The sequence below is a fragment of the Oncorhynchus tshawytscha genome, linkage group LG12 (assembly GCF_018296145.1).
Source record: "Oncorhynchus tshawytscha isolate Ot180627B linkage group LG12, Otsh_v2.0, whole genome shotgun sequence".
NCBI classification, from domain to species: domain Eukaryota; kingdom Metazoa; phylum Chordata; class Actinopteri; order Salmoniformes; family Salmonidae; genus Oncorhynchus; species Oncorhynchus tshawytscha.
Genome location: NC_056440.1, coordinates 32,800,529 through 32,826,914, shown reverse-complemented (window position 1 = coordinate 32,826,914; position 26,386 = coordinate 32,800,529). Strand labels below are relative to the sequence as shown.

At 43.2% G+C, this 26,386-nt stretch overlaps 1 protein-coding gene across 1 annotated transcript in view; it reads left to right on the top strand.

The window, feature by feature from the left end:
- LOC112264089 (hemicentin-1) overlaps positions 1-26,386 on the top strand; it is an 81,148-nt gene that overhangs the window by 34,086 nt on the left and 20,676 nt on the right. Inside the window, exons 18-40 of the mRNA XM_042331094.1 lie at positions 794-889; positions 1,066-1,193; positions 1,285-1,429; positions 1,774-1,886; positions 2,455-2,614; positions 2,813-2,972; positions 4,592-4,719; positions 4,850-5,352; positions 19,612-19,855; positions 21,358-21,488; positions 22,443-22,590; positions 22,744-22,870; positions 22,967-23,124; positions 23,280-23,558; positions 23,679-23,821; positions 23,933-24,083; positions 24,206-24,439; positions 24,551-24,664; positions 24,801-24,988; positions 25,304-25,400; positions 25,556-25,717; positions 25,849-25,962; positions 26,075-26,271. Of these exons, the coding sequence (XP_042187028.1) occupies positions 794-889; positions 1,066-1,193; positions 1,285-1,429; positions 1,774-1,886; positions 2,455-2,614; positions 2,813-2,972; positions 4,592-4,719; positions 4,850-5,352; positions 19,612-19,855; positions 21,358-21,488; positions 22,443-22,590; positions 22,744-22,870; positions 22,967-23,124; positions 23,280-23,558; positions 23,679-23,821; positions 23,933-24,083; positions 24,206-24,439; positions 24,551-24,664; positions 24,801-24,988; positions 25,304-25,400; positions 25,556-25,717; positions 25,849-25,962; positions 26,075-26,271 (3,920 nt within the window). The remainder of the gene's footprint in view (positions 1-793; positions 890-1,065; positions 1,194-1,284; positions 1,430-1,773; positions 1,887-2,454; positions 2,615-2,812; positions 2,973-4,591; positions 4,720-4,849; positions 5,353-19,611; positions 19,856-21,357; positions 21,489-22,442; positions 22,591-22,743; positions 22,871-22,966; positions 23,125-23,279; positions 23,559-23,678; positions 23,822-23,932; positions 24,084-24,205; positions 24,440-24,550; positions 24,665-24,800; positions 24,989-25,303; positions 25,401-25,555; positions 25,718-25,848; positions 25,963-26,074; positions 26,272-26,386) is intronic.

Here is a 26,386-nt window from a genome sequence, read left to right as displayed (position 1 = left end):
TTTATGTCAAGATAGGGGTGAGTGAAGTTCAACTGTATAATGTGGATATAATATATTTTGGACCATGCCTTGGTCAGAGAGGGAGCAAGTGAGGGAGAAACAGAGAGAAGAGAGAGAGAGAGTGGTTGGTATATCTATTCATAGCTCAGATCCTAAATGTTTTTAGGCTAGGTTCTTTTTTGTTGGGGAGGGAGAAACAGTAGTATTTGCATGGCGAAGTGGACTTTCATCACTGGCCCCATCTGTGTCTATGTACTGATATGATTTCCTTAAATGGCAGCAGATGTTTCTGTCGTTACCCGGTATTGTTTAAACAAAGAGAGTCCAGTGGTCTCTTTATTAATGTCTCAGATATGTAGGCTACATATTGTACACACATTGTACAACTTCGTTTTCACCGTTTACTCTTCACATGAGTTGACATCAGCCATTTAGACACTTGCAATGTAATCATGTTTTCATCTGTCATCATGTGGTCTAAGTAAAATATACTGTTTAGGACATGTTGTATAGGCAGCTGTACTACATTGTGTCTTATTGTATTGATACATTTTTTTATGAATCCTAATGACATTATAAATAAACCAAGAGAATGCCTGTAGATGATTGAGACAGAGTTGATGAACTCTTAGAATGATTCTAGCTAGTATGCACTCTATTCTAAATTCCCTTACTTGCACACGTAACCTGTCTCATACTGAGGTTTGCATGAAGAAGCCATCCGATAAGTGGAATCTGTATTTATTTGATCATGATAATAGTATTCTCAGAGTAACTATGCATCTGTCCACAGATGTCTGGTTGGATGATGAAGGCCTGTATGTCTGTGAGGCCAAGAATCAGTTCGGAACCATCAGGACTGAGGCTAGAGTCAGTGTCAGTGGACTGGGTATGAACTAGTGTTTGTGTTCAGTCTTACCTTTCTCTGCTGATAGATAACACCAGTATCCATTGCTGCCTCTCCCCATAATTGTTTCAGTTTGAACCTACATTATTTGATCAGCTGCTGCTTTGTATTTCGGTCTGTCTGCTCATGTAATGATATCCTCCCGTTTTGTCCAACAGAGCCCCCTCTTTTGGCACATGGTGCCCCAGTCATCACCACTGGGATTAGTCAGTCCCTGAGCATACCCTGCATGCTATTGGATGGAATACCCCTGCCAGAGAGACACTGGACCCATAATGGAAACCAAGTGAGGATGACCTGGCCTGAATAATCCTACATTACTACCTCTAAGAATGTGTGTTTATCATTGCCTAAAATGATACATTGCTGTTCCCTAGCTGCAGCTGAGTGGCAGGAAGTTCCTGAGGAGCGATGGCAGCCTGTACATAGAGAGGCTACTCCCAGAGGATGCTGGAATCTATGTTTGCACTGCGGTGAACGTAGCCGGGTCAGTCAACACATCAGTCAGCCTGGAAGTCCATGGTGAGAGGAGATACGGTTTACAGAATGGTCAAAGGGCTATGGCAGATCCTCTATAGTCATGGACCATCTAATTAGCATAGGAATGTGCTGACTATTAGTATGGGAATACAACATCTTGAGCAACTTGTAACTTGAGCACCCTGCAGTGTTATAGTTGAGAGAGTGTTTCATATACTGCATGCTTTGATGAAGTAATTTGGTCCATAGACAATAATGACAGACATCCAGATTAGGGTTCATCAACAATTTGTAATGAAGATGATTTGAGCTAAATCCAGTTATAATTCTGCTCCCCTTGTTGTCCATGCTCAGTAGACAGCTGTACTTGTGACCTACTTTCCCAGTGCCCCCAGAGATCAGCGCTGGTCCATACCACTACATAGCCAACGAGGGCGTGGCCATCACCATGTCATGTGAGTCCAGCGGAGTTCCCAAGCCAACTGTTGTCTGGTCCAAGGTAGGATATTATGCTTTCTGCTCTGAAGCTGTTTTTTCTTTAATGATGGTTTTGGCTCCATCATACGTGTGACAAATGGCCTTTGACAAATCACATAATTTAGCACAAGGGAATCTAGTGAGGATTGCAATCACAGCCCATCCATCTTAAGATGAATGGCCACTAACATCATGTAAATAACCTTTAAACTAATATAACACTTGTGTATATATTATAAGGCTGCCTGTGTCAAGGAATGTTTATTCATAGCCTTGTTCCATACATTCTCAGATTAATACACTAGAGTCAAGTAAATTTATATTCTTGTCAGGTGAAAGTGAGTCTGCAAAAGCCATTTTCTGTTCAAAAAAGAAGGGGAAGTAGTACTGTGTGTGTGTGTGTGTGTGTGTGTGTGTGTGTGTGTGTGTGTGTGTGTGTGTGTGTGTGTGTCTGAGAGAGAGTTTAGTTTGGGAAGGGGGCTCGGCTCTGTAATTATAGCAAGCATCAGAAGTGAATTTGGGCATTGAACCTTTGGCCTAGTTATGTGTCCCTGTGCTGTTGAGTGCGTATCTGACAGCTCTTCCCTCAGGGAAGGGAGCCCCTGCCCAGAGACAGGTCGTCCCCCCAGTCAAACCCTGATGGCTTCCTCCATATCCTCAACCCCGCTGCAGAAGATGCAGGCATATATATTTGCACAGCCATCAGTGCAGTGGGCTACACCAGCCGTGAGATCAAGCTTAGTGTCAACAGTAAGGGCTGCACATTAACTTACAGCAAAGGCTGTCCAGTGCGTGATGTCAATGGCTTCTCTCCAAAGTGTTTCATTGATAGAGGAAGTACTGTGTAAAAGAAAATCATAAGGCATTTGACATGTTTAGATTACAAAAAGTTGTATGCTTTAGAGCAGACCTGCCTCTGTAAAAAGATTATGTTTCCCTTTCCCTCAGCCAAGCCTAAGCTCGTAGGTGTGAGTGGTGAGGAGAACACAGTGAAAATGGCTGCTGAGGTGGGCTCTGAGGTCATCCTCCCTTGTGAGGTCCAGGGCAGTCCCTCTCCTCTGGTCACATGGAGCAGGAACGGCCAGCCAATCCCTCCAGTCACTGCTTGGTAAGAGGAAGACCCATGGTTACATAAGAATGTAGCAACAATGTAGTGAAATGGTAAATAGGCAATAAAAGGCAAGTTTCTCACCATACCAAGGCGATTACCTTACCCCTGACTTAATTGACCAACCTTTTACAATGGAAACTGATTGAATCCGGCTGCTATCTAAAGCAGCCGTTAACTGTTGGAGCGCATTTAGTGGTGCCTTTTGAAGCGGCAGAGGCAGCAGCCGGGCGCTGGGCTGTGTGTTGCGCGTGTGTAGTCGTATGGAACAACTTCTCTGAGGAAGAACATATGGTTACACATGACTCTCTCATCCCTGAATCTGTGGTCACTCAGCACAGGCTTCACTGTCGGGTGGAGTCTGTCTATAGGGCACAGACTAGAGATGACAGTGAAACCCACTGGCCATGACCAGTCCCTATGTCTCTGGAGGAACTGTGTGACAGTGTTGAACGCTGTGGTAGTGGTGGAAGGAGGATGCTTATGTGGGGCCAGGAAGGAGTGGGGGACAGGGACGGAGGAGAGGGGGAGGGGTGTGCTGACGGGAAGTAGGGGAGAAGACTGACAGAAGAAGAGATAAAAGTACAGCCTGTTTGACGTTTGGCTCCCCTGTGGATCTTCTGCAATAAAAGAGCATGTCTTCTCCTTACTCTTTACCAGCCCTGGCTGTCTGATGAGAATAACACACCTCCACCAACAACCCCTTCAGCCCTCAGCACTGGAGCGGACAGACGCATTCTCTCCATCCAGGAGTCTATCTGCCCCCCATCCTTTGGCCCAGCCGGTGTGAGCAGGGAGAAACGGATTGTTATGAATAACTCAGTCAGTGGGTGTTCTGAGTGTCTGCCTCCATAGCCCTCTTCTTCTCCACCACCTCTACCACATGTCCCAGTGCTGCAAACAGAGAACGAGAGAGAGAGAGAGAAAGAGAGATAGCGCTAGCACAGCTGGAGAGTAGAAGAGCGCTAGCCCACACTGGGTCAGTCGGGGAGGCTAGGGAGCTGCACTCAGACCTCTCTGATAAGCCCAATTTGTCCCAGTCAGCCTGTGTCAGCATGTATACACAGATGAGGCTGTATGTTGGGTCCATGTCTCCAGTTTGTGCTCAGCTCCCTGCTCTCTACTAAGGTGACTTAGAACTGTTTTACTTCTCAGTAGAGACTGACCGCTGCTGAGCCAGTCATTCAGTTTCTATGATGTATGCTACTGGTTGGGTTTGAAGCAGTAAGGGGGCAGAGTGTTTTAGCCACATGTGCAGTGTTGAAATATAGGGCTGTTTGTGGTTCCAGATCATTTCCAAACATGTTATTGATATAATTTTTGTTGCTTAGCAGAGAAACGTATAAATCTCAGAGCATTGTTTACATTTGTGCATATTATCCATTTCTGCAGCTGGGTGTAGTTCTGCTGGGGATTTCAGTTCAGTTGAGAAGTTCAGTTACTATTATGCAATGTGAATGGTATTATAAAAGCCAGAACTACACGGGCATGTACAGCACACACACATGCACACACTCACACATATTCACAAAAGCATGAACAGGGTTGAGGATTTCCAGTGTGACTCCACTGTGAGTAACAGTGTTATACTCTGACCTCTGACCTCTCTCCATGTCCAGGTTCACCGTGCTGCCTTCTGGTTCTCTCAAGATCACCGATGTCCGACTGATTGATAGTAAACTTTACACCTGCTCAGCAGAAAACCCAGCCGGCAACGTGTCGCTCAACTACAATTTACACATACAAGGTATCTCGTTATGGATTCTCACTTTGTAGATGCTATGTGAACTTGAGATCTGACAGCCTGTTTCACTTCACTGTTCAAGATGATGTCATGCATCTAATAGATATCATGAGACACAAACCTTGTTTCCCAGTTAAGCCCAAGATCCAGGCAGCTCCGTCCCTGCTGAAGGCGCTGATAGGCCAGACGGTGGTTCTGCCGTGTGTGGTTCAGGGGGAGCCCAGACCTGAGATCAGCTGGTTCCACAACGGACGTCCTGTCGAGGCGAGGGACACTGCAGCCCTCAGAATCCACAGGGCCAGCCTCACTGACCAGGGCACCTACAGCTGTGTGGCCAAGAACACTGCTGGACAGGATACCATGGAGGTCAAACTGGAGGTGCTAGGTGAGAAATCGGATTCATCAATAATGCAGCTTTTCTCTCCTAATATACTGTACATCTATTTATTTATCCATTCATCAGATCAGCCCAAGCACTCCGCGAACAATTTCCACAGAATGATACACAATAGTGTCATTGTCAATAGTGTTGAAAAAGGTTCACACAGAACTGACTGTAACAGTATACCTAAAATAGATATTTTCCCGTTTTACATTAAGGAAACACTGTCCCAGCTTAACCCAATGAGTCCCATCGTAACGCCGGCATGTTTTGGACTTCTAACCCCTTTTTAACATTGTGAGTTTGAGCTTCTGGGTTGTCCCATTGGATTTGTCTATTTAGTCTGCATCTGTAGATACCAAGTCTCTGTGATTAACGGAGGCTGAGCTAGAGCGGTGTTTGTGTGACAAGGGCGGATCCCGAAGGGGCCCGGGGCCGGGTCTTTTTAGAAAAACCTCTGTAGAGTCCAAATGGTTTGAGCTACAAACTATCTATGAAAAGCTGAGATGAACACGCACATGTTTTGCTCTATGATGTTCACAAGCTACACAAGAGCCATTAGAAGGTAAGGGGTTCTTCTACATGGGAAATCACAGGACATAGCAGAGGTGGGACCAAGTCATTGTTTTACAAGTCACAATTAAGTCTCAAGTCTTAGCACTCAAGTCCCAAGTCAAGTCCCAAGTCAAGACTGTCAAGTCGCGAGTCAAGTCTCAAGTCCTAAACTTTGAGTTTTGAGTCCTAAACAAGTCACATTTGGTGAAGAGAGCATTATAATACCATTTCATATTTTTAACAAGAGTAATAGTTAGTATATTACATTTACGCAAATCATGAATGCTTTTAAAAATATCTCTATAATTATTACTTTCCAAATAAACGTTATATTTCCATGGAAATACATGGGTAGCCATGAGAAAGACACCCCCCCCCCCCTCGAGGATCGCTATGGGGTGCAATCGGGCGATGTAGACTTGTACACAATTGCCCACATTTAACACACTCTCTGTGTGTGGTTACAGTAAGCTAATGTATGTCAATGGTTTTAGGAACAGCAGTAATATCAGGCAGGATTTAGGCTACCAACTGCCTAGCCAGTTGTAGCTCAATCTTGGGTGCAATGATCACGTTCCCGCACTGACTGACAGTGTGGAGGCTCATTGATTTAACGTTACGTTAGCCTGCATGATACACTAGTAAAGTAATAAAATATATAGCTGTCGGCTATATTAGCCATGACTTACCATTCTTTGTGCAGCTTCAAATGTCGAACAAAGTTGGAAATTGTTGCGCCTCCGTCTGGAATTTTCTTCCCGCATGTTTTGCAAATTGAAATCCGTTTTTTGTTGATACAGTGTGGTCTGTATTTCTGAAAATGATAATTTTGGGTATCATCTTTCCAAGGGCTCCATCTGAATTCACCCGCCGACGTTCCTCTGCACTGCCATGCACAACTTTTTCTCAGCTGGCACAATTTGATTGGCTGCTGATTGTTTCAAACTGTAAACCGTTAAATGAAGAATTCATGTGCTGCATACTTTTTTAAAAAGCATCATTTTTAATATTTGGGCTTGGGGAGGGTATCAAGTCAGGTCAAGTCAAAAGGCTCAAGTCCAAGTCAAGTCACGAGTCATTGGTGTAAAAGTCAAAGTCGAGTTGCAAGTCATCATGTTTGTGACTCGAGTCCAAGTCATGTGACTCTTGTCCACACCTCTGGGAAATAGTGTCCATAATGCTGTAACAAGCTCACTTAGTTGCTGACACAACCTCCAAACAGTTGTCATATTCATTTCCCCGTGAGCAAACCAATTCTGTACTTACATTCATATACATTCATTTTTATCAGGTTTTTGCTTTGGCGGACCTTCATTTTTTTTAATGTACATTTGTCAAAAAAACTCATGACTTCAACTATTTATGTCAAATGGTAAAACTCTTCATTGTGAGGCTGAATATAAGGGCTGGACATATGCAGATAAATTAAAGTCAGATAAATGAAAAGCCAATTTTTGCTGGGCTCTCGGGCCTGATATGGTTAAAGACAGAATAGACAAGGACAGTTGTCTTTGGAAGTGCTTTCTCTGGAAGCAGCATCATATGGTCACAATGTAAGTGCAGCTCATGGGGATGTGCAGGGGTGTCATGCAACCCCAAAATCTGAGGGGGCATAAAGAACTTTATGGCTGGGTGGTGGTCTGGAGGGGGGCTATGCCCCCCGTTTGTAAATGTGAGAATTTACCTTTTTTTTTAACCTTTTTCCTGCAATCTAGGCTTATTTTTCTGCATATCTAAGCATTCCTCTTGAGCTGTCTCCATCTTCCTGACTGGTGGTTATTTTTTTAAAGAAATTAAATATGCTTCTCTGCATCTTTGCTCAAATCTGTGTAAAATATTGAAAGGAATGTAAGTCTTATTCAGTACATTTAGTTACTGCTCGCTTTTCTAAAGTCTAACAACCTTGACAGTAGGCATGCCAGCTAAGATAGTTAGACAAGCTAACTACTCTAACTTGATTGATAGGCTGAAATAGCTTATTGTCAGCTAGTTGTGAAGTTGTCAGATGGGAACATATCTGGAATAGCTAAAGCCAACTTCATAAAATTGCTAGGTGGCTATAAGTACAGTATTACAGAGAGAAAAAAAAATATATATTTTTATACAAGACAAATCTGAAGGTGCTTGTGACCCTGTACCCCTTATGGGCATGACGCCTCTGGGGATGTGTGCAACTTACTCCTCAGCCTGAAATGTCCCACTTGCTCCAGCGAATTGCTAGCTTTTCACTTGGATCCGACTGGTAAGATGCTTTAGGAGGGTGGTCACGTGTGCTAGCAAGGCACAGGTCCAGAGTTCGAGCTTTGTGTGATCTGAATCCGGAGGAAGCGGTACTCGCTAAGCAAGCAGCGTGAGGTCCTTTAAACAAGCAGCCCTATAAACTCCATTCTATTTGACAAGAGCATGGGTCAGTAGGTTAGTGGGTGTTGATTGAGGGGATATTTGACCTTAGAGGTCAGCTTAAGCTGAGGGAAGGATTATAGGAAGTCAAAGCTGGAGGTTAACGAGTGAGTAGGGGTCAAAGGAGACATGACTCACATTCTCAGGGTCAGTAGCACAACATCTTCACCCCACCACCCGGATTAACCCTAGCACTCATGTCTTACCTAATACTACTCTAGCTGAACATTAACACTAAAATCAAGCCTATATCTTATAGAAATCTCAACCTAACCTTGACACATATTATTTACAGTAGCCTTTATAACCCATGACGCTAAATAAACCCTTTGTCTTATTCCCTGTGCTGTCCTAATGCTATATCCTTTATCCTTTACACAGAGGCCCCGTCCTTCGCTGAGCCTGGAGATGCCATCATGGAGAAAGTGTCTAACAGCAAGGTCACCATCCCCTGCCCCGCCAAAGGTAGGATAAGATTTATTTATGTATGTTGTCCGGGGTGATTTGCTATAGAGGGAAACACATCTGGTGTCAGAAAAAATACACAATTTACACAGCCTGACCAAAGTGAACAGATGTGGTGAATCTTTTTCTGGTAATATTTGGATGGAACTGTTTTCTTTCATCATTCCCAGAGCTAGCTCCATATTAAATGTAGGACAAGGTGTGGATTTATCTAGCTACCTTCAAGGCATTGCTCTGCTTTCTCCATAGAGCTTAATTTGTCTGTGGAAACAAATGTGTGTTTCAATACCCCTGATATCCCAATGGTGTGCTTTCATTCTATTGAATACTGTTTCTATCTCTATTTTAACATCTTGGTGAAGGGGGAGGTAGCACGCAGCATGGCTGAGAAAGTGTGTGTGTGTGTTTGTTTGAGCATTCTTTCTTATGCGTGGGCCCATTGAACTTCTTGTTGACAGGGTATTTAAATAGGTGTTCAATTCAAATCAAATCAAATGTGATTTGTCACATGCAGGTGTAGACTAACAGTGAAATGCTTACTTGCGGGCCGGGCCCTTCCTAATGCGTAGTGAAAAAAAGAGAAATAATATAAATATAATAATATGAGGAATAAAATATGAGTAATGATAACTTGGCTATATACACATGGCACCAGTATCGAGTTGTTTGTATGGTAACGGGCATGTTTGAGAAGGTGAGGAGTGGGCTAATACGGACATAGCAGCAGCTGGAACATCATTCTGCCTGAAGATGTGGCTCAGCGGGCCACATCTGCTTTCCTCTCTGCTCTGCGAGGGGGCCTGCTGGGAGAGGATTCCTAATTACAGACTGCTGCTGGCAGATAATAGACAGAGATATCTGGGGTACTCCTCTACTGAGTAGGCTGGCTCCACTGGCCCTCCTTGTAGAGCTTAGACAGGCAGCTACACTGTTACCATTACAGGGTAACACCCCAAAGAACTCAAAACAATCCCCCAAAAAACAAACAACCCCAAACATGAACCTGAAAGAACCTTAAAGTACCCAAAAGAACCCCAAGGTACCCTAAACAACCCAAAAGTACCCTAAAGAACCCCAAACAGGTAACCCAAAGAGAACCCAAACGTACCCAATACAACCCAAAACAACTCAAAAGAACCCAAAGGTACCCATAAGTAACCCCACGAAAAAAACATACACAAAACAACCCAAAAGTACCCAAAACAACCTCAAACAACCATAAACAAGTACCCAAAACAACCCAAAAGTACCGCAAAGCACCCCAAAAGTACAATTCAAAACAATTCCAACATATGCAAAACAACCCCAAACAACCCCAAACAGGAACTCCAAACAGCCCAAAAGTACACAAAACAGCAAAAACAACCACAAACAGGTACCCAAATCAACCCAAAAGTACACAAAACAACTCAAAACAACCACAAACAGGTACCCCAAATCATCCAAAAGAACTACAAACGGGCAGCCAAAACAACACTAAACCACCCAAATTATAAATTCATGTTCATGTTTCAGACAGGTCAATAATGGCTTGCTTGATTGGGATGGTTCACCTCTACAGGCTACAGGGACCCATTTGATTACACATTAGAGATAATCTAGGTCCCTCAAACATCATCAGTGACATTTCCTGTAAACTGTGACACAATCCTGATCTCCTGCCATGAACGGAGCGGTCTACAGAGAACAATAGTAATGCCGTCTTTTTGTAGGCACTAACTCTGCCTACGGGAAATTAATGTTTTTTTTTGGGGGGGTTTGGATAAATGCCTGAAAATAAGGCCTGTGGTAAACACAGACTTAGGAGAGTTTCTACGTTTTATTCTATGAGATAATCTTCATCAGCTAACGTCACTGTTTGTGCATTTTGAAGCATGTATATGATCAAAACAAGCACATAAAGGCTTCATAATTAAGAAAGCTGACTGACTGATATTCAGGGCTGGTTCCAGGCATAAGTGACATAAGCGGTCCCCGACCGAAAATGGAACTCATTCGTGGTCTCAACTTACTATTGCGAGTAAGAATAGTAGAATACACCAGGTACAATTTAGAAATGTGGTTGTGTATCAGACGTTTTCCCTTGTTATGTCAGTCACTAACAGTCATTGAATTAGCCATGTCAGCTAACAATTTTTGATTGGTAGTTAGTTGATTGAAGTACTCATGACCGAATACTGACCAGGCACGCAGGGCACGTGCCCAGAGGCCCCGACCTTCAGGGGGCCCCTATTGATTTTGTTAGTCATTCTCACTTAGATATCATATTAACATGGCATACGTCATTACAAAAATGTGTTTGATTGCAGGAAATTAGCTTCAAAACTGCAAAAATGTCTCTCTACCCTATTGCAAAATGTATAGAATTGCAAAAAATGTGATGTAAAACTTTACAAAAATGATCTCTGACCAATGGCAAAAAAAAAATGATTGAGCGGATGGTGGGGGGGCCGGAACATAATTACAAATCATTTGTACACTGCAAATTGAACGCAAGAAGCCCAAAAATATTTAATGTTTGACTAAAACAATCATTTCAAACATTGATCACGCTGTGTCTCTCTATTATGCGTGGGAGTACTTGGGAACAGATTTCTTAAATTAAAATCACATTGAGTTGATTTCCTGGTGGGGTTTTTTAGAGACTTTTATGTCCCAACAATAAAAATTCCGCATACACATTTAGATTTATTTTTACTCAGAAAATGTTTGAGGGGGGAAATAAAACCCTGGGGAACCCTGTCATAGAACAATACATATAAAATCTTCTAAGCCTGTGTTAATCTCAGACCTTATTTTCGCAGTTTATCCCAAAACTCAATTTTTTCCCCATTTCCCCCATAGGAATGGCTGAACGAACCAGATGTAACTCATTTCTAGTTTTTGGGACTACAAGCTGGCAAGCTCTATTGGCTCAAGTAATAGCTCTATCGACTCAGAAGAAGCTAGGCTATCATCCTGTGATAACACACTGACCTTATCTATTTCGTACCCAGAGTAATACACAGAGCATTCATACTACTGGAGAAATCCCCTCACAATGATCTCAAATTGTGTTTTTACACAACAAAATTAAACACAGACTACCCCTTGCTAATCTGGAGACTATCGGGTATGTTGTGGTGGACTGTCATTAAAATTGCTTCACGGGAACCTGGTACAATTAAGTTTGTAGTGTGGCTAGCAACTAGATGGCTCTGAATGCGATGTCATGCAGTCAAATCTGCTACTAATTACTTATGGACCTAACTAGTTTGTTGTAGTTGTATCCTGATAACATACATTTTGAGAAAACAAGTTATATTAACCAGCTAGAGAGCTAGCTAGCATTAGCAATTTTTGGTGGTCAATTCCAGATTCGAAAAATACTCCAACAGCCTCTGCATTTCAGGAATCACAATAGCAAGTACGCCTGGTGCATTCACTTTTATTTAGACATTTAATCAATTGAGCTACGTTTTCTATGAAAACTCTGTTTTGTCATAGGTCTCATTGGCTTTCATGTGCATGAAACGTGAGCTTGTCCGAGGTGTTGGACCCAAAATTCTGGGATTGATTTAGCGAAGGGTCAATTGACTGAACTGAAACTGAATTGACCCCAACCCTGTCCCTGAACCACACACACAAATATCCCTATCTGCACTCACTCACATACACATTTACCAGAGTAGGCAAATAATTATATCCACACGTTCATACACTACATGACCAAAAGTGTGTGACACCTGCTCGTTGAACATCTGATTCCAAAATCATCATGTTAAGGATTAGCCCACTTTTCTTCAATTTTTGCCTAAAATGACATACTCAAATCTAATTGCCTGTAGCTCAGGACCTGAAGCAAGGATTTGCATAGTCTTGATACCATTTGAAAGGAAACACTTTGACGTTTGTGGAAATGTGAAATTAATGTCGGAGAATATAACACATTAGATCTGGAAAAAGATAATACATAGAACAAAACATGCGTTTAATTTTTTTAAATTGTACCATCGTCTTTGAATTGAAAAGGAAAGGCCATAAGGAATTATTATAGCCCAGGAACAATTTAGACTTTGGCCACTAGATAACAGCAGTGTATGGGCAAAGTTTTAGACTGATTCAATGAACCATTGCATTTCCATTCAAAATGTTGTTTCAAGACTGCCCAAATGTGCCTAATTGGTTTATTCATACATTTTCAAGTTCATAATTGTGAGCTCTCCCCAAACAATAGCATGGTATTATTTCACTGTAATAGCTACTGTAAATTGGACAGTGCAGTTAGATTAACAAGAATGTAAGCTTTCTGCCATATCAGATATGTATATGTCCTGGGAATTTTGGGGGTTTCTTACAACCTCATGCTAATCACATTAGCCTATGTTAGCTCAACCGTCCCAAGGTTGGGACACCGATCCTGTAGAATTATGGAGGACAGACATTTGACGTACTGACTTGTTGGAAAGGTGGCATCCTTTGACGGTGCCATGTTGAAAGTCACTGAGCTCCTCAGTAAGGCCATTCTACTGTCAATGTTTGTCTATGGATTTATACACCTGTCAGCAACGGGTGTGGCTGAAGTAGCCGAATCCACTAATTTGAAGTGGAGTCCACATACTTTTGTATATGTAGTGCAGCTTGTTTTTGCCAATATCTACTATTTTTGAGCGTGGCTGAGGTGCACCCATGACCAGCTCTGAAACCAGATTGCATAGCAGAGAAGGTATGGTGAGATTCGAAATGGTCGGTAATCTGTTTGTTGACTTGGCTTTCGAAGACCTTAGAAAGGCACGGTAGGATAGATATAGGTCTGTAGCAGTTTGGGTCAAGAGTGTCCCCCCCTTTGAAGAGGGGGATGACCGCAGCTGCTTTCCAATCTTTGGGAATCTCAGACGACACGAAAGAGAGGTTGAACAGGCTAGTAATAGGGGTGGCAACAATTTCGGCAGATAATTTTAGAAAGAAAGGGTCCAGATTGCCTAGCCCGGCTGATTTGTAGGGATCCAGATTTTGCAGCTCTTTCAGAACATCAGCTGAATGGATTTGGGAGAAGGAGAAATGGGGAAGGCTTGGGCGAGTTGCTGTTGGGGGTGCAGTGTTGTTGACCGGGGTAGGAGTAGCCAGGTGGAAAGCATGGCCAGCCGTAGAAAAATGCTTATTGAAATTCTCCATTATGGTGGATTTATCAGTGGTGACAGTGTTTCCTATCTTCAGTGCAGTGTGCAGCTGGGAGGAGGTGTTCTTATTCTCCATGGACTTTACAGTGTCCCAGAACTTTTTTGAGTTAGTGTTGCAGGAAGCAAATTTCTGCTTGAAAAAGCTAGCCTTGGCTTTTCTAACTGCCTGTGTATAATGGTTTCTAGCTTCCCTGAACAGCTGCATATCACGGGGGCTGTTCGATGCTAATGCAGAACGCCATAGGATGTTTTTGTGTTGGTTAAGGGCAGTCAGGTCTGGGGAGAACCAAGGGCTATATCTGTTCCTGGTTCTAAATTTCTTGAATGGGGCATGTTTATTTAAGATGGTTAGGAAGGCATTTAAAAAAAAAATATCCAGGCATCCTCTACTGACGGGATGAGATCAATATCCTTCCAGGATACCCTGGCCAGGTCGATTAGAAAGGCCTGCTCGCAGAAGTGTTTCAGGGAGCGTTTTACAGTGATGAGTGGAGGTCGTTTGACCGCTGACCCATTACAGATGCAGGCAATGAGGCAGTGATCGCTGAGATCTTGGTTGAAGACAGCAGAGGTGTATTTAGAGGGGAAGTTGGTTAGGATGATATCTATGAGGGTGCCCGTGTTTAAGGCTTTGGGGAGGTACCTGGTAGGTTCATTGATAATTTGTGTGAGATTGAGGGCATCAAGTTTAGATTGTAGGATGGCTGGGGTGTTAAGCATGTTCCAGTTTAGGTCGCCTAGCAGCACGAACTCTGAAGATAGATGGGGGGCAATCAGTTCACATATGGTGTCCAGAGCACAGCTGGGGGCAGAGGGTGGTCTATAGCAGGCGGCAATGGTGAGAGACTTGTTTTTAGAGAGGTGGATTTTTAAAAGTAGAAGTTCAAATTGTTTGGGTACAGACCTGGATAGTAGGACAGAACTCTGCAGGCTATCTTTGCAGTAGATTGCAACACCGCCCCCTTTGGCAGTTCTATCTTGTCTGAAAATGTTGTAGTTTGAAATTAAAATTTCTGAATTTTTGGTGGTCTTCCTAAGCCAGGATTCAGACACAGCTAGAACATCTGGGTTGGCAGAGTGTGCTAAATCAGTGAATAGAACAAACTTAGGGAGGAGGCTTCTAATGTTAACATGCATGAAACCAAGGCTATTACGGTTACAGAAGTCGTCAAAAGAGAGCGCCTGGGGAATAGGAGTGGAGCTAGGCACTGCAGGGCCTGGATTCACCTCTACGTCGCCAGAGGTACATAGGAGGAGTAGAATAAGGGTACGGCTAAAAGCTATGAGAATTGGTCGTCTAGAACGTCTGGAACATAGAGTAAAAGGAGGTTTCTGGGGGCGGTAAAATAGCATCAAGGTATAATGTACAGACAAAGGTATGGTAGTATGTGAATACAGTGGAGGTAAACCTAGGTATTGAGTGATGAAGAGAGAGATATTGTCTCTAGAAACATCATTGAAACCAGGAGATGTCATTGCATGTGTGGGTGGTGGAACTAATAGGTTGGATAAGGTATAGTGAGCAGGACTAGGGGCTCTACAGTGAAATAAGCCAATAAACACTAACCAGAACAGCAATGGACAAGACATATTGACATTAAGGAGAGGCATGCTTAGTCGAGTGATCAAAAGGGTCCAGTGAGTGGAGAGGTTGGTTGGGGGTCACGGCGATTTAGACAGCTAGCCAGGCCATCGGTAGCAAGCTAGCATAGGATGGAGGTCCGTTGTTAGCCACCTCTTGCGTTCCGTCAGTAGATTAGTGGGGTTCCGTGTGGTAGAGGGGATTAATCCAAATCACACAACAACAACAAAAATAAAAACAATAGATATAGTTATAGAGGCCCAAGAAGAAAACATAATAAAAATAAATAAATTGTCCGATTGTCTATTCAGATAGCAGCCGGTAAGACAGCTAACGGTTAGCAGGCCGCAGATGGGCATTCAGGTAACGTCGCGACGGAGGAGCCAGCCGGATCTCCTTCGGGTAGATAACGTCGGCAGTCCAGCCGTGAAGGCCCGGTGGGGCTCCGCGTAGGCAGTAAAACGGGTCCGGATAGGTGACTGCAGCCCAGGAGTGATTGATGGAACTCAGGAGTGATTGACGGAGCTGGCTAGCTCCGGAATAATTGATGTTTGCTCCGGAATCGACGAAGGCCGATAGTCACACGGATAGCAGCTAGCTAGCTGTGAGATCCGGGTATGAATGTCCAGAGAGCAGTCGAAATCCAGGGACATGGAGAGAAAAATTGGTCCGGTATGTTCCGTTCCGAGCCGCGCCGTACAAAACTGGCGATAGATTTTCGAGCTAAAGGATAGCTGATGACCACAAACCGTGGTTAGCTGAATACTAACGATTTGCCAGTAAAGAAGCTAACTAGCTTCTGAACTAGCTTCTGATTAGCTTCTGGCTAGTTTCAGGCTAGCTTCTTGGAGTTTCTGGCTAGCTTCTTGGAGGATTACAGATTTGAGGTAAATAATACTTTTTTATAAATATAAATTGGTGAGGCGGGTTGCAGGAGAGTGTTTTGAAGATGAGTTGATGGAAAATAAAAATAAAATGTATGTGAAAAAAGTTGTAAATATATATATATATATATACATATATATACAGGACACGACAAGATGAGGACAAAAGACGTCTGAACTGCTATGCCACCTTGGAGTAGATTTGGGTTCTTTCGGGTACCTGTTTGTGTTTTTTTGTTTGTTTTGGGTACTTTGGGGTTGTTTTTGTTACTTTTGGGGTCACACTTTATTTGGATAGTCCGGATAGTCCATTTATAGATGCTCTACAGATGGTTATACTATCAACAAACTATCTGATGTTAAGCAACTGCTTACAAAGGTTACGGTTAGTTTTAGAATAAGGGTTAGGGTAAGGGTTAAGAGGGTTAGGCCTAGGGTTGGGGTAAGGGTTAAGTTTAGGGTTAGGATGAGAGTTAAGGTTAAGGTTAGGGCTATGGTTAGGGTTAGTAGATAATTATTTGAAATGTTACTGATAGTCTGTAGATAGGACTATACAGATGGACTATCCAAGTGAAGTGTTACCCCTGTTTCTGAGTGGATTTGGGTTGCTTTTGGATAACTGTTTGTGGATATTTTGTGTACTTTTGTGTTGTTTTGGGTACTTTGGGGGGGTTGTTTTGGGTACTTGTTGGATGTTTTAGGGAGCTGTTTGTGGTTGTTTGTAGTTGTTTTGGGTACTTTGGGGTTATTTTAGGTACTTTTGGGTACCTGTTTGGAATTGTTTGGGGTGACTAGTAGGACCTGTTAAGGGTCCCTCGCAGAGATGGTCACAGCTCTAGGCAGCAGCACTAGGAGCCTGACCAAGGAAACTAGGAAACAATAGCTTGTTCATCACCCATTGTTTCATATAAATGTGTCTGTCTGCATGGATGTTGAATGGGAAGATGAAAGGAGATTCTAACATCAGGAAATTATTATTTTTTTACCATCAGGAACACTTAATGCCCAATAATAGTGGAAGACAAGTACTTGTTTAAAAAACACATGGAAGAGACAATTGAATGAAATGTAGTGGATAAGTACAAGAAACAGGTTTTAATGAGATGTTTTTACTTTTACACAGAACATCTGTATGCATTTTCTCACAGCAATGAGATAATATAATTGAGTCAGTGTTCTAAAGTGTAAACATGTGCTCTGCGTGGGACTGGGTGATAACATTACCTTTGGTTCCTCTCTGTGGTTCCTCTTTGTCCCCTGAGTTTAGTATTTTTGGACGGGGGATGAAATATGTGTTTAGTTTCCAGTAGAGCCTCCTCTCTCTCTGGTGTTTGGATATGTTCTGTAAATAGAGATTGTACAGGGGTTTACTTCATTCTCTGCTCTTAATGCAAAAAGCTGTACTGGATGTCCACACACCTACAGTTGAAGTCAGAAGTTTACATACACCTTAGCCAAATACATTTAAACTCGGTTTTTCACAATTCCTGACATTTAATCAGTTAGGATCACCACTTTATCAGAATAAGAGTAGAGATAATTCTTTATTTCAGCTTTTATTTCTTTCATCACATTCCCAGTGGGTTAGAAGTTTACAAATATTCAACTAGTATTTGGTGGCATTGTCTTTAAATTGTTTCACTTGGGTCAAATGTTTCGGGTAGCCTTCCACAAGCTTTCCAGAATAAGTTGGGTGAATTTTGGCCCATTCTTCCTGACAGAGCTGGTGTACCTGAGTCAGGTTTGTAGGCCTCCTTGCTCGCAAACTCGCTTTTTCGGTTTTGCCCACAAATTTTCCATAGGAATTGAGGTCAGGGCTTTGTGATGGCCACTCCAATACCTTGACTTTGTTGTACCATTTTGCCACAACTTTGGAAGTATGCTTGGGATCATCGTCCATTTGGAAGACCCATTTGCGAGCAAGCTTTAACTTCTTGGTGTTCTTCGGCTTGCAAGCATCCCCCTTTATCCTCCAAACATAACGATGGTCATTATGGCCAAACAGTTCTATTTTTGTTTCATCAGACCAGAGGACATTTCTTTAAAAATTACGATCTTTGTCCCCATGTGCAGTTGCAAACCGTAGTCTGGCTTTTTTATGGCGGTTTTGGAGCAGTGGCTTCTTCCTTGCTGAGCGGCCTTTCAGGTTATGTCGATTTAGGACTCGTTTTACTGTGGATATAGATACTTTTGTACCTGTTATCTCGAGCATCTTCACAAGGTCCTTTGCTGTTGTTCTGGGATTTATTTGCACTTTTCGCACCACAGTATGTTCATCTCTAGGAGACAGAACGTCTGTAAACAATTTTTTGAAAAATGATTTGTGTCTTGCACAATGCAAATGTCCTAACCGATTTGCCAAAACTATTGTTTGTTAACAAGACATTTGTGGAGTAGTTGAAAAATGAGTTTTAATGACTCCAACCTAAATGTATGGACACTTCCGACTTCCAACTGTATGTATGTCCTGTCCTTCTTATGTAAGAGATACCTCAGACTGGCTTATATGGGGTAATGGTGTGCCCATCAAACACCATTCAGTCCCCTGCTCCACCACTAACTCCATACCAGACCCCTTTCTCTGCTCCCGGCCCTTTTCCCCATTGTAAAGCTCCAAACACATCTGTTTCAGTCACCGATACATCACATCAAGGCTTTGAACTACTGGCCCAACCACTATTCTTACTGCCCAGGATCCTCACCTATGATTTTGGTAGTAAATCATGGCACCAGTACTTTAAATCAGGCATCTACCAATATATTCTACCATCTACCAATAATATGTAAATATATCACTAGCCACTTTAAACAATGCTACCTTATATAATGTTACTTACCCTACATTGTTCATCTCATATGCATACGTTGATACTGTACTCTATATCATCGACTGCATCCTTATGTAATACATGTATCACTAGCCACTTTAACTATGCCACTTGGTTTACATACTTATCTCATATGTATATACTGTACTCGATATCATCTACTGTATCTTGCCTATGCTGCTCTGTACCATCACTCATTCATATATCCTTATGTACATATTCTTTATCCCCTTACACTGTGTATGACAGTAGTTTTTTTTGGAATTGTTAGTTAGATTACTTGCTCGTTATTACTGCATTGTCGGAACTAGAAGCACAAGCATTTCGCTACACTCGCATTAACATCTGCTAACCATGTGTATGTGACAAATAAAATTTGATTTGATTTGATTTGATATTCTGTTTGGCTTTTGTGTACTGCTTTCTAGCCTTGAAGTATCCTAGCCCACGGACCAATAGGCCTCTCAGTCTCAGTAACAATTTGGCAATGTTTCCCCTGCTGTCCTGCTGTCCAACAGATAAATATAGGGCCTGCTTTTTCCAGTCTGGGACTCTTGCCCATTCAGCCCTCCTGTGGGGGAGTACAGGGACAGAAGTAACTTTTATTTCTGTCAGTTATGATCGATAAATCCCTCCTCAGACCTCCTTACAACACTACACACACCACCTCTCTGTTCTCTCTACACCCGCAGGCTCACCCTTTCCAAAGGTGCGCTGGTTCAAGAACGGTCTTGGGATATTCCCTGACCAATCAGAGTTCTCTGTGGCAGAAGATGGCTCTCTTGTGATTGGCTCTGCATCTGCCAGTCACAGCGGGGACTTCAAGTGTGTGGCCAGCAATGATGCAGGCTCTGTTGAGCGGAAGACACGGCTGAAAGTGAATGGTGAGCCTCATAAACTCGATCTTTATACAGACCTGATGTCTGTTCAGATCACAATAAAATGTGACCGACCACCTTGATTCGGTCTTATGTAGCAAAATTTGAAATTGTGTTTTTTTTTTACATTGGACAAAAGCAGAGACACAGAGCTACAAAATGGTATATTATACACTGCACTTGAGGAACAAGGGGAAAGTAATTATGCTTTGAAAGTTAATTAATAAACTTGTAACCTCACTTTTGAGAAAATGGCCTTTGAATGTTTTGGTACTACTATTACGAGAGTTCTTCTTTATCTACAACCATTCAGTATCATTCACACTTTCACCTAACCCATCTCTTTAAACATTGATCCGAGCTTTCTTTCCTAACGACAACAGTCAAGCTACCTGGCTAACGTTGGCTAGCTTGCTAGCTACTTCCAGACACAAATTAGAGAACAGCTCACTGACCATTTTATTCACCCTAGCAGAGCTGGTTAGATGTTGAGCATTAATACATTTGTCAGTTATTCTGCGCTCTGGCACACTCAGACGAGAAATCTGGGTAGATAGCCAGAGCGAATTTACCAGCTAATTCTATTGACATTCTGTTGAAATGCATAGTGGAGTCTTTTGTTAAGACATGTAGCTAAAATCCCAACACATGTTACTACCTTGCATGAATCTGCAGGTAGCTAACCAACCAGGTTCAATGTTAGCTAGCTAACATTAGGCTATAACTAGCAAAGCAAATGGCTCTGAGATTCGAATAATAAGATCATACACGTCACGTTAGCTAGCGAGCCAGCCAGCTAACGTTAGGTAGCTAGCTAACAGTACACTTTAACTTGAAATGAAAAAAATGACTTTCTGTCAAAATTAGAAATGTGTAATCTGAAAATGTAGCTAGCAAGACTATCTTACCCATTTACATCATAGATGGATGCTTCTCCCTGTCACGGATGCCATGGTTGCCCTTAATTTGAAGATGTAAACCTTGAGACAGGTGTTTTCTCCATCTCCTTAGCTATCATACTCTAATTCCATTGATTTCAAAACTCGGTCTTCCAGAAAGTGAAGAGCAACACTAATGCAGTTCTACTACGTGATACATAAAAAAGCAGCATTAGACAGGATTACCTACACATACTGTTCAGCTCAAATAGACTGAAGTGTGCTATATGGCAGACTAATCCAAACTCATCTCTCGGCATGTGCAGCCCACTCATTATCTCTACCAATCATGGCTAGCGGGAAGGTTGCCTCTTTTTTCTGTGGCTAAACCAACTAGGCTCGTAATTTAACAATCTTATTTTTAATAACAGATGGCATACAAGTATTTTATTAAGGGCACATGAAAGTTCACATGTTCCAGAAGGCATTTCTGCCAAAAATACATTTGTTGACGTTCAAATGGCTCTCCTGTGAAGTAGTGACCCGCGACATACGCCTAGTTTACTGAAACTTCACAAATGTGTTAATAAGGTGACTTCCAGATGATGTCTGTCTCCTGTACTCCTCCAGTTCCCCCCGAGATACAGGATGATGGACAGCCCCTGAACCTGACTGTCACCCTGAAGCAGCCCCTCACTCTCGGCTGTGATGCCTTTGGTATCCCCTCCCCCACAATCACCTGGACTAAAGACGGACATAATGTGAGCCACCTACCAGTCATTCAAATAAGCTTCTTAAAAAACACTAAGAAGTAATGTATAGGTTGTATATTGCATGTTACCATCTCAGTTAACACTTCTCGGGAGAGAGAATATTGTTGTAATGTTACCTGTAATGTTCCCCTAATGTTTGAGTGTCCAGTTTTTTGTGAGTTAGGGGAACATTCTATCTATGTTAACTAAAACCTTTTGAGAACCTTTTTAGCATGTTTTAATTAATGTTCTAGACACGTTTTAATGCACATTGCAAGAACATTCATGAGTCCAGTTTTCTGAATGTTAGGACAATATTCCATCAATGTCCCACCAAACATACATAGAACATGGTTTCAATGTTCTCAGAATATACAACATTCCTGTGTCCAGTTTTCTGAGGGTTAGGAGAATATTCCATCAACGTTACATCAAAAATACACAGAACATGGTTGCCATGTTCTCAGAATGTAAGATATTAATGTTCTACACACGTGCCCAAAAACAATCATTACACATCACATCTTGTTACTTTTGCAGAGCCAATCAAGGCCCATGTTCTGTGTATGTTTGGTGGGACTTTGATGGAATATTCTCAGAACCCACAGAAAACTGGACACTTGAATGGTCTTGCAATGTGTCTAGAACATTAATATCTGAGAACATGGTAACCATGTTCTTGGTAAGTTCTATTTGACATTAAGGAAATGGTCTCTTGGAAACATTCCTTGCACATCACAGGAACATTCCTATGAAAATGTTAGTTAATGACCTAATGAGACTCATAAGGGAACATTTTCTAAAGTTGTGGGAATGTTTGTTGTTAGCTGGGATATGTTTACTGCTAACTGTCAATGACAATCATGTTATTTGTATCTAGCAACACAGTGACACCAAGTGGTAATTTAGTTTATCACAGTCCAATATTTATCATACAGTAACAAGCACTAATTATGTGTACAGGTGGTGGACTCCCTTGGAGTGTACCTCCAGAATGGGAAGAGACTTCTGAGAATCTACCGGGTCCAGGAAGAGCATGGTGGCCAGTTCACCTGCACAGCTAGTAACACAGCCGGGCAGGCCCGAAGGAACTACAACATTGTAGTACAAGGTGATCCTTCATAGTACTTCAAATCCAGTTGTGGTCCTACCACTCCCATTGATTTTACATTTTAAGTTTAAGGAAAGTAAACAAGCAGGCATTACAGGTCCAAGGCAGAGTTGTATGCTTTCTTAAGCCTAATTGTGTGTGTGTGTGTGTCAGCCCCACCAGTAATCTCGGGGACATCCAGGGTACAAGACCTGTCAGTGGTTGCTGGACAGGAGGTGGAGGTCCAGTGTTGGGTCGGTGGGCGCCCAGCCCCCAAAGTAGAATGGAGCCGGGATGGAGAGTGAGTGTTCCATTATAGTTGTATGAGTTTGATATCAGATTTTGTGTGGGGATTAATCAGTACACAATCAGGCTTTGGTGTATTCCTCCTCTCCAGGGTGCTGTCCAAGGATGGTGACCCCCATGTGGAGTTCCATGAGCAGGGCCAGGTGATGAAGGTGAAGACAGTCAGACTGAGGGACCAGGGCTTGTACCAGTGTCTGGCCAGTAATAGCGCTGGGACACAGATGCGCCAGTTCAGACTCATAGTGCTAGGTATCCCTTCTCTCATGTCTCCTTCTCAATGAACTCACACATACAACGCAAACTTCCAAAAATCACATTAAAACTCTATGTTTATCAATGTTTGTCAATGAAGCAGATTTACTTTCTCTATCCTCACTCTCCCCTCCCTCCCCCTGTTTCTCTAGCTCCCCCCACCATCAGCGGCCCCAGTGAGACCTCAGAGGTGTCTGTGGTGTTGGGTTTCCCCACCGTTCTGCCTTGTGATGTAGAAGGTTCTCCCATGCCCAGTATCACCTGGCTGAAGGACAACCAGCCCATTGTGTCCAGTGCCCAGCTCACCTACACCCGGGGTGGGCAGGCGCTACGGCTGGGGACAGCACATGGAGACAGTGCTGGTATCTATACCTGCCGAGCCTCAAACCCTGCAGGCACCACTCTCAAACACTACTCACTCAGTGTGCTTGGTAAGTGAACCAGACAGGGAGAGGGTTGATTCTAGTGTACGGAATAAAATGTAGTCTAACATCAACAAAAGGAAATGTAAATGCAGGAGAGGATTTTGAATGTCTGTTTCATTTGATCAGTTCCACCCCAGATTGAAGGCAACTCTACATCTCTGAGTTTTGGCGGCCGAGATGAGAAAGTGCGTATCAATGGCTCATTAACCCTGTCCTGTCTGGCTAAAGGCTTCCCTGAACCCAAGACCCAGTGGTTCAAAGATGGACTGGTTGGTTTGTGTTTCTGTCTGTCTAGCTATTTCACATAATTTACTTTATCGCAATAGATGTATATTTCTGCTAATATGAAAACGTAATGGTGTTGTACCTTCTGTTTCTAGTTGTTGACTAGGAATTCCCACACTGGTATTCGTGAGAGTGGTCAGTTCCTTCACATAGACAATGCCATACTCTCCCATGAGGGACAATACACCTGTGTGGTCACCAACACTGCAGGAGAGGACAAGAGAGACTTCTATGTCACCATTCATGGTGTGTCCACGCATGGAATTGACACTGTCTGCCCTTGGCAAGAGGCGTTCATTCACACTATGCAACCTAATCTCATAGCACTCTTGTGATACTAACTGAACATGATTTTTCTCTCTCTCCAGTTCCTCCCATCTTCCATCGGGTGAGTAACGGTGCAGCAGCCTGGGGTCTGGGAGGAGAGGATGAAGAAGAGGAGGGAGGGGACAGAGATGATGAGATAACTGAGAAGAGAGAGGTGGTCCTGGGGCATCCCATCAGCCTGTCCTGTGAGAGTAACGCCATCCCCCCGCCCCATCTTAGCTGGTATAGAGAGGGACACAAGCTCTCCACTGCTGACGGAGTGGTACTGCTTCCAGGTGAGAGGGGTCCATGCCCTCTAGGTCTAGGATAACAAACCGGTACAACAACCAGTATGGCATTACTGCAGCATCAGCTCCACTGTGATGCTGTGTTATGTTGTTCTCTAGGTGGGCAGGTGCTCCAGATCCCTCGGGTCCAGCAGGAGGATGCTGGAAAATATACATGTCAGGCGGTGAACGAAGCAGGAGAGGACCGCATGCACTTTGACCTGGATGTGCTGGGTAGGCATGCTTTCTTACTACTTCCTGTCATTATGTCAACTCATTGTTCAGTGATAGCCTAACAACTATTAAATGTATGAAAAGGCCAAGGAGTCATTTGCTAAAGTTTCTCTATGTTGACGTCCTGTTTGCCCAGTTCCCCCAGTGATAACTGGCCAGTTGGATGAGTTCATGCAGGAGATAGGAGCGATAGTGAACAGCACAGTGGCTCTCCACTGTGACGTAACGGGTCATCCAGCACCAGCAATCTCCTGGCTGAGGGACGGCACACCACTGCACTCCGGACAACACCACAGCATCAGTAAGGACGGGAGACAACTACAGGTCAGAATCCCATTATGACAGGGTTGGAACAAAGCAATGCACTGCATATTACAGTGTCAGAACTTCACTTGGTTGAATGTCAACGCCTCCCTGCCCCCCTCCTCTGCTGGTGCCACTAATATATTATAATGCAATACAGGGCACTCTGCCACGGGATATTTTGTGGCCTTTTGTGTCTTTATGTGCTGTACTGTGTGTTTTTATTGATTTGATGTTTATTTTTATTGTAGCACTTTTGAGTTTTTGAAAATATCTAAACAGGTTTTTTTTGTAAAGAGGTGTAGGTCAATAGTGTTGAGTTATTCTGTCTTTCAGGTCCTCAGTGTACAGGTATCAGACATGGCTGGTTACCTTTGTGTGGCTGAAAACAAGGTTGGAGCAGTGGAAAAGCTCTTCAGTCTAACAGTGCAAGGTCAGATGGAATATAAATGTCTTTCAAATACCACATTGAGAGGATTCTTTCAATTCACACAGGAAGGACAGGAGTACTTTCTGGTTTCCTGTGAATGTGTGTGTGTTATTGTGAATGCATGTGACATGTGATAGTTGATTCCTGTTCCTCTCCAGTTCCCCCAAGGATGGTGGCTGGCAGGGAGGAGGAGGTGAGTGTGATCCAGGGACACATGGTGTCCCTGCTGTGTGACGTCCAGGCGTACCCTCCTCCAGAGATCACATGGACCAGAGATGGACAGATCCTCCAGTTCAGCATGGGAATCCACATCCTGCCAGGTCAGAGCTAGCTCCTAAACACATTGCCCAGAGCCCGTAGCAGGCTTCATAACTCCCAGTGTACTCAAATGTCTGATGAAATCACTGTACATAAACTATGCATTGTAATCTATGTATTGTCTGTACTGTAGGAGGTCAGATGCTGCAGCTGCCCCGGGCCAGACTAGAGGATGCAGGACAGTACGTGTGCACTGCCACCAACTCAGCAGGCCAGGACCAGAAGAGCATCCTACTCAGTGTTTATGGTGAGAAACACTACGCTAGTATTGTGCTGCCCTCATCAGCGTCACACTTCACCTGCTACAATATCTGGATTAGGATTTACAGTTACTATTTTATTCCTGCTGTGATTTACAGTCCTGCCCACGTTGAAACCCCGCCTTGACTCTGAGTCAGAGTTCGTGACCCCTCAGATGGGCTCGTCTGTCACTCTGCGCTGTGAGGCTCGGGGGATCCCAGAGCCTGAGGTCACATGGTACAGGAACGGGCTACAGCTGGCAGCTGGGAATGGACTGAAGGTGGACCAGCAGACACTGGAGATCATGGGAGTGCAGGTAAACACACTGTCATCACCTTCAGTTTGTGCAACTCTGTCTCAAGCATTAGCACTGATAACTGAGGGCATGAGATTAACCCTGTTTTAAGTATCAAGGTGAAACACTTGTTCTG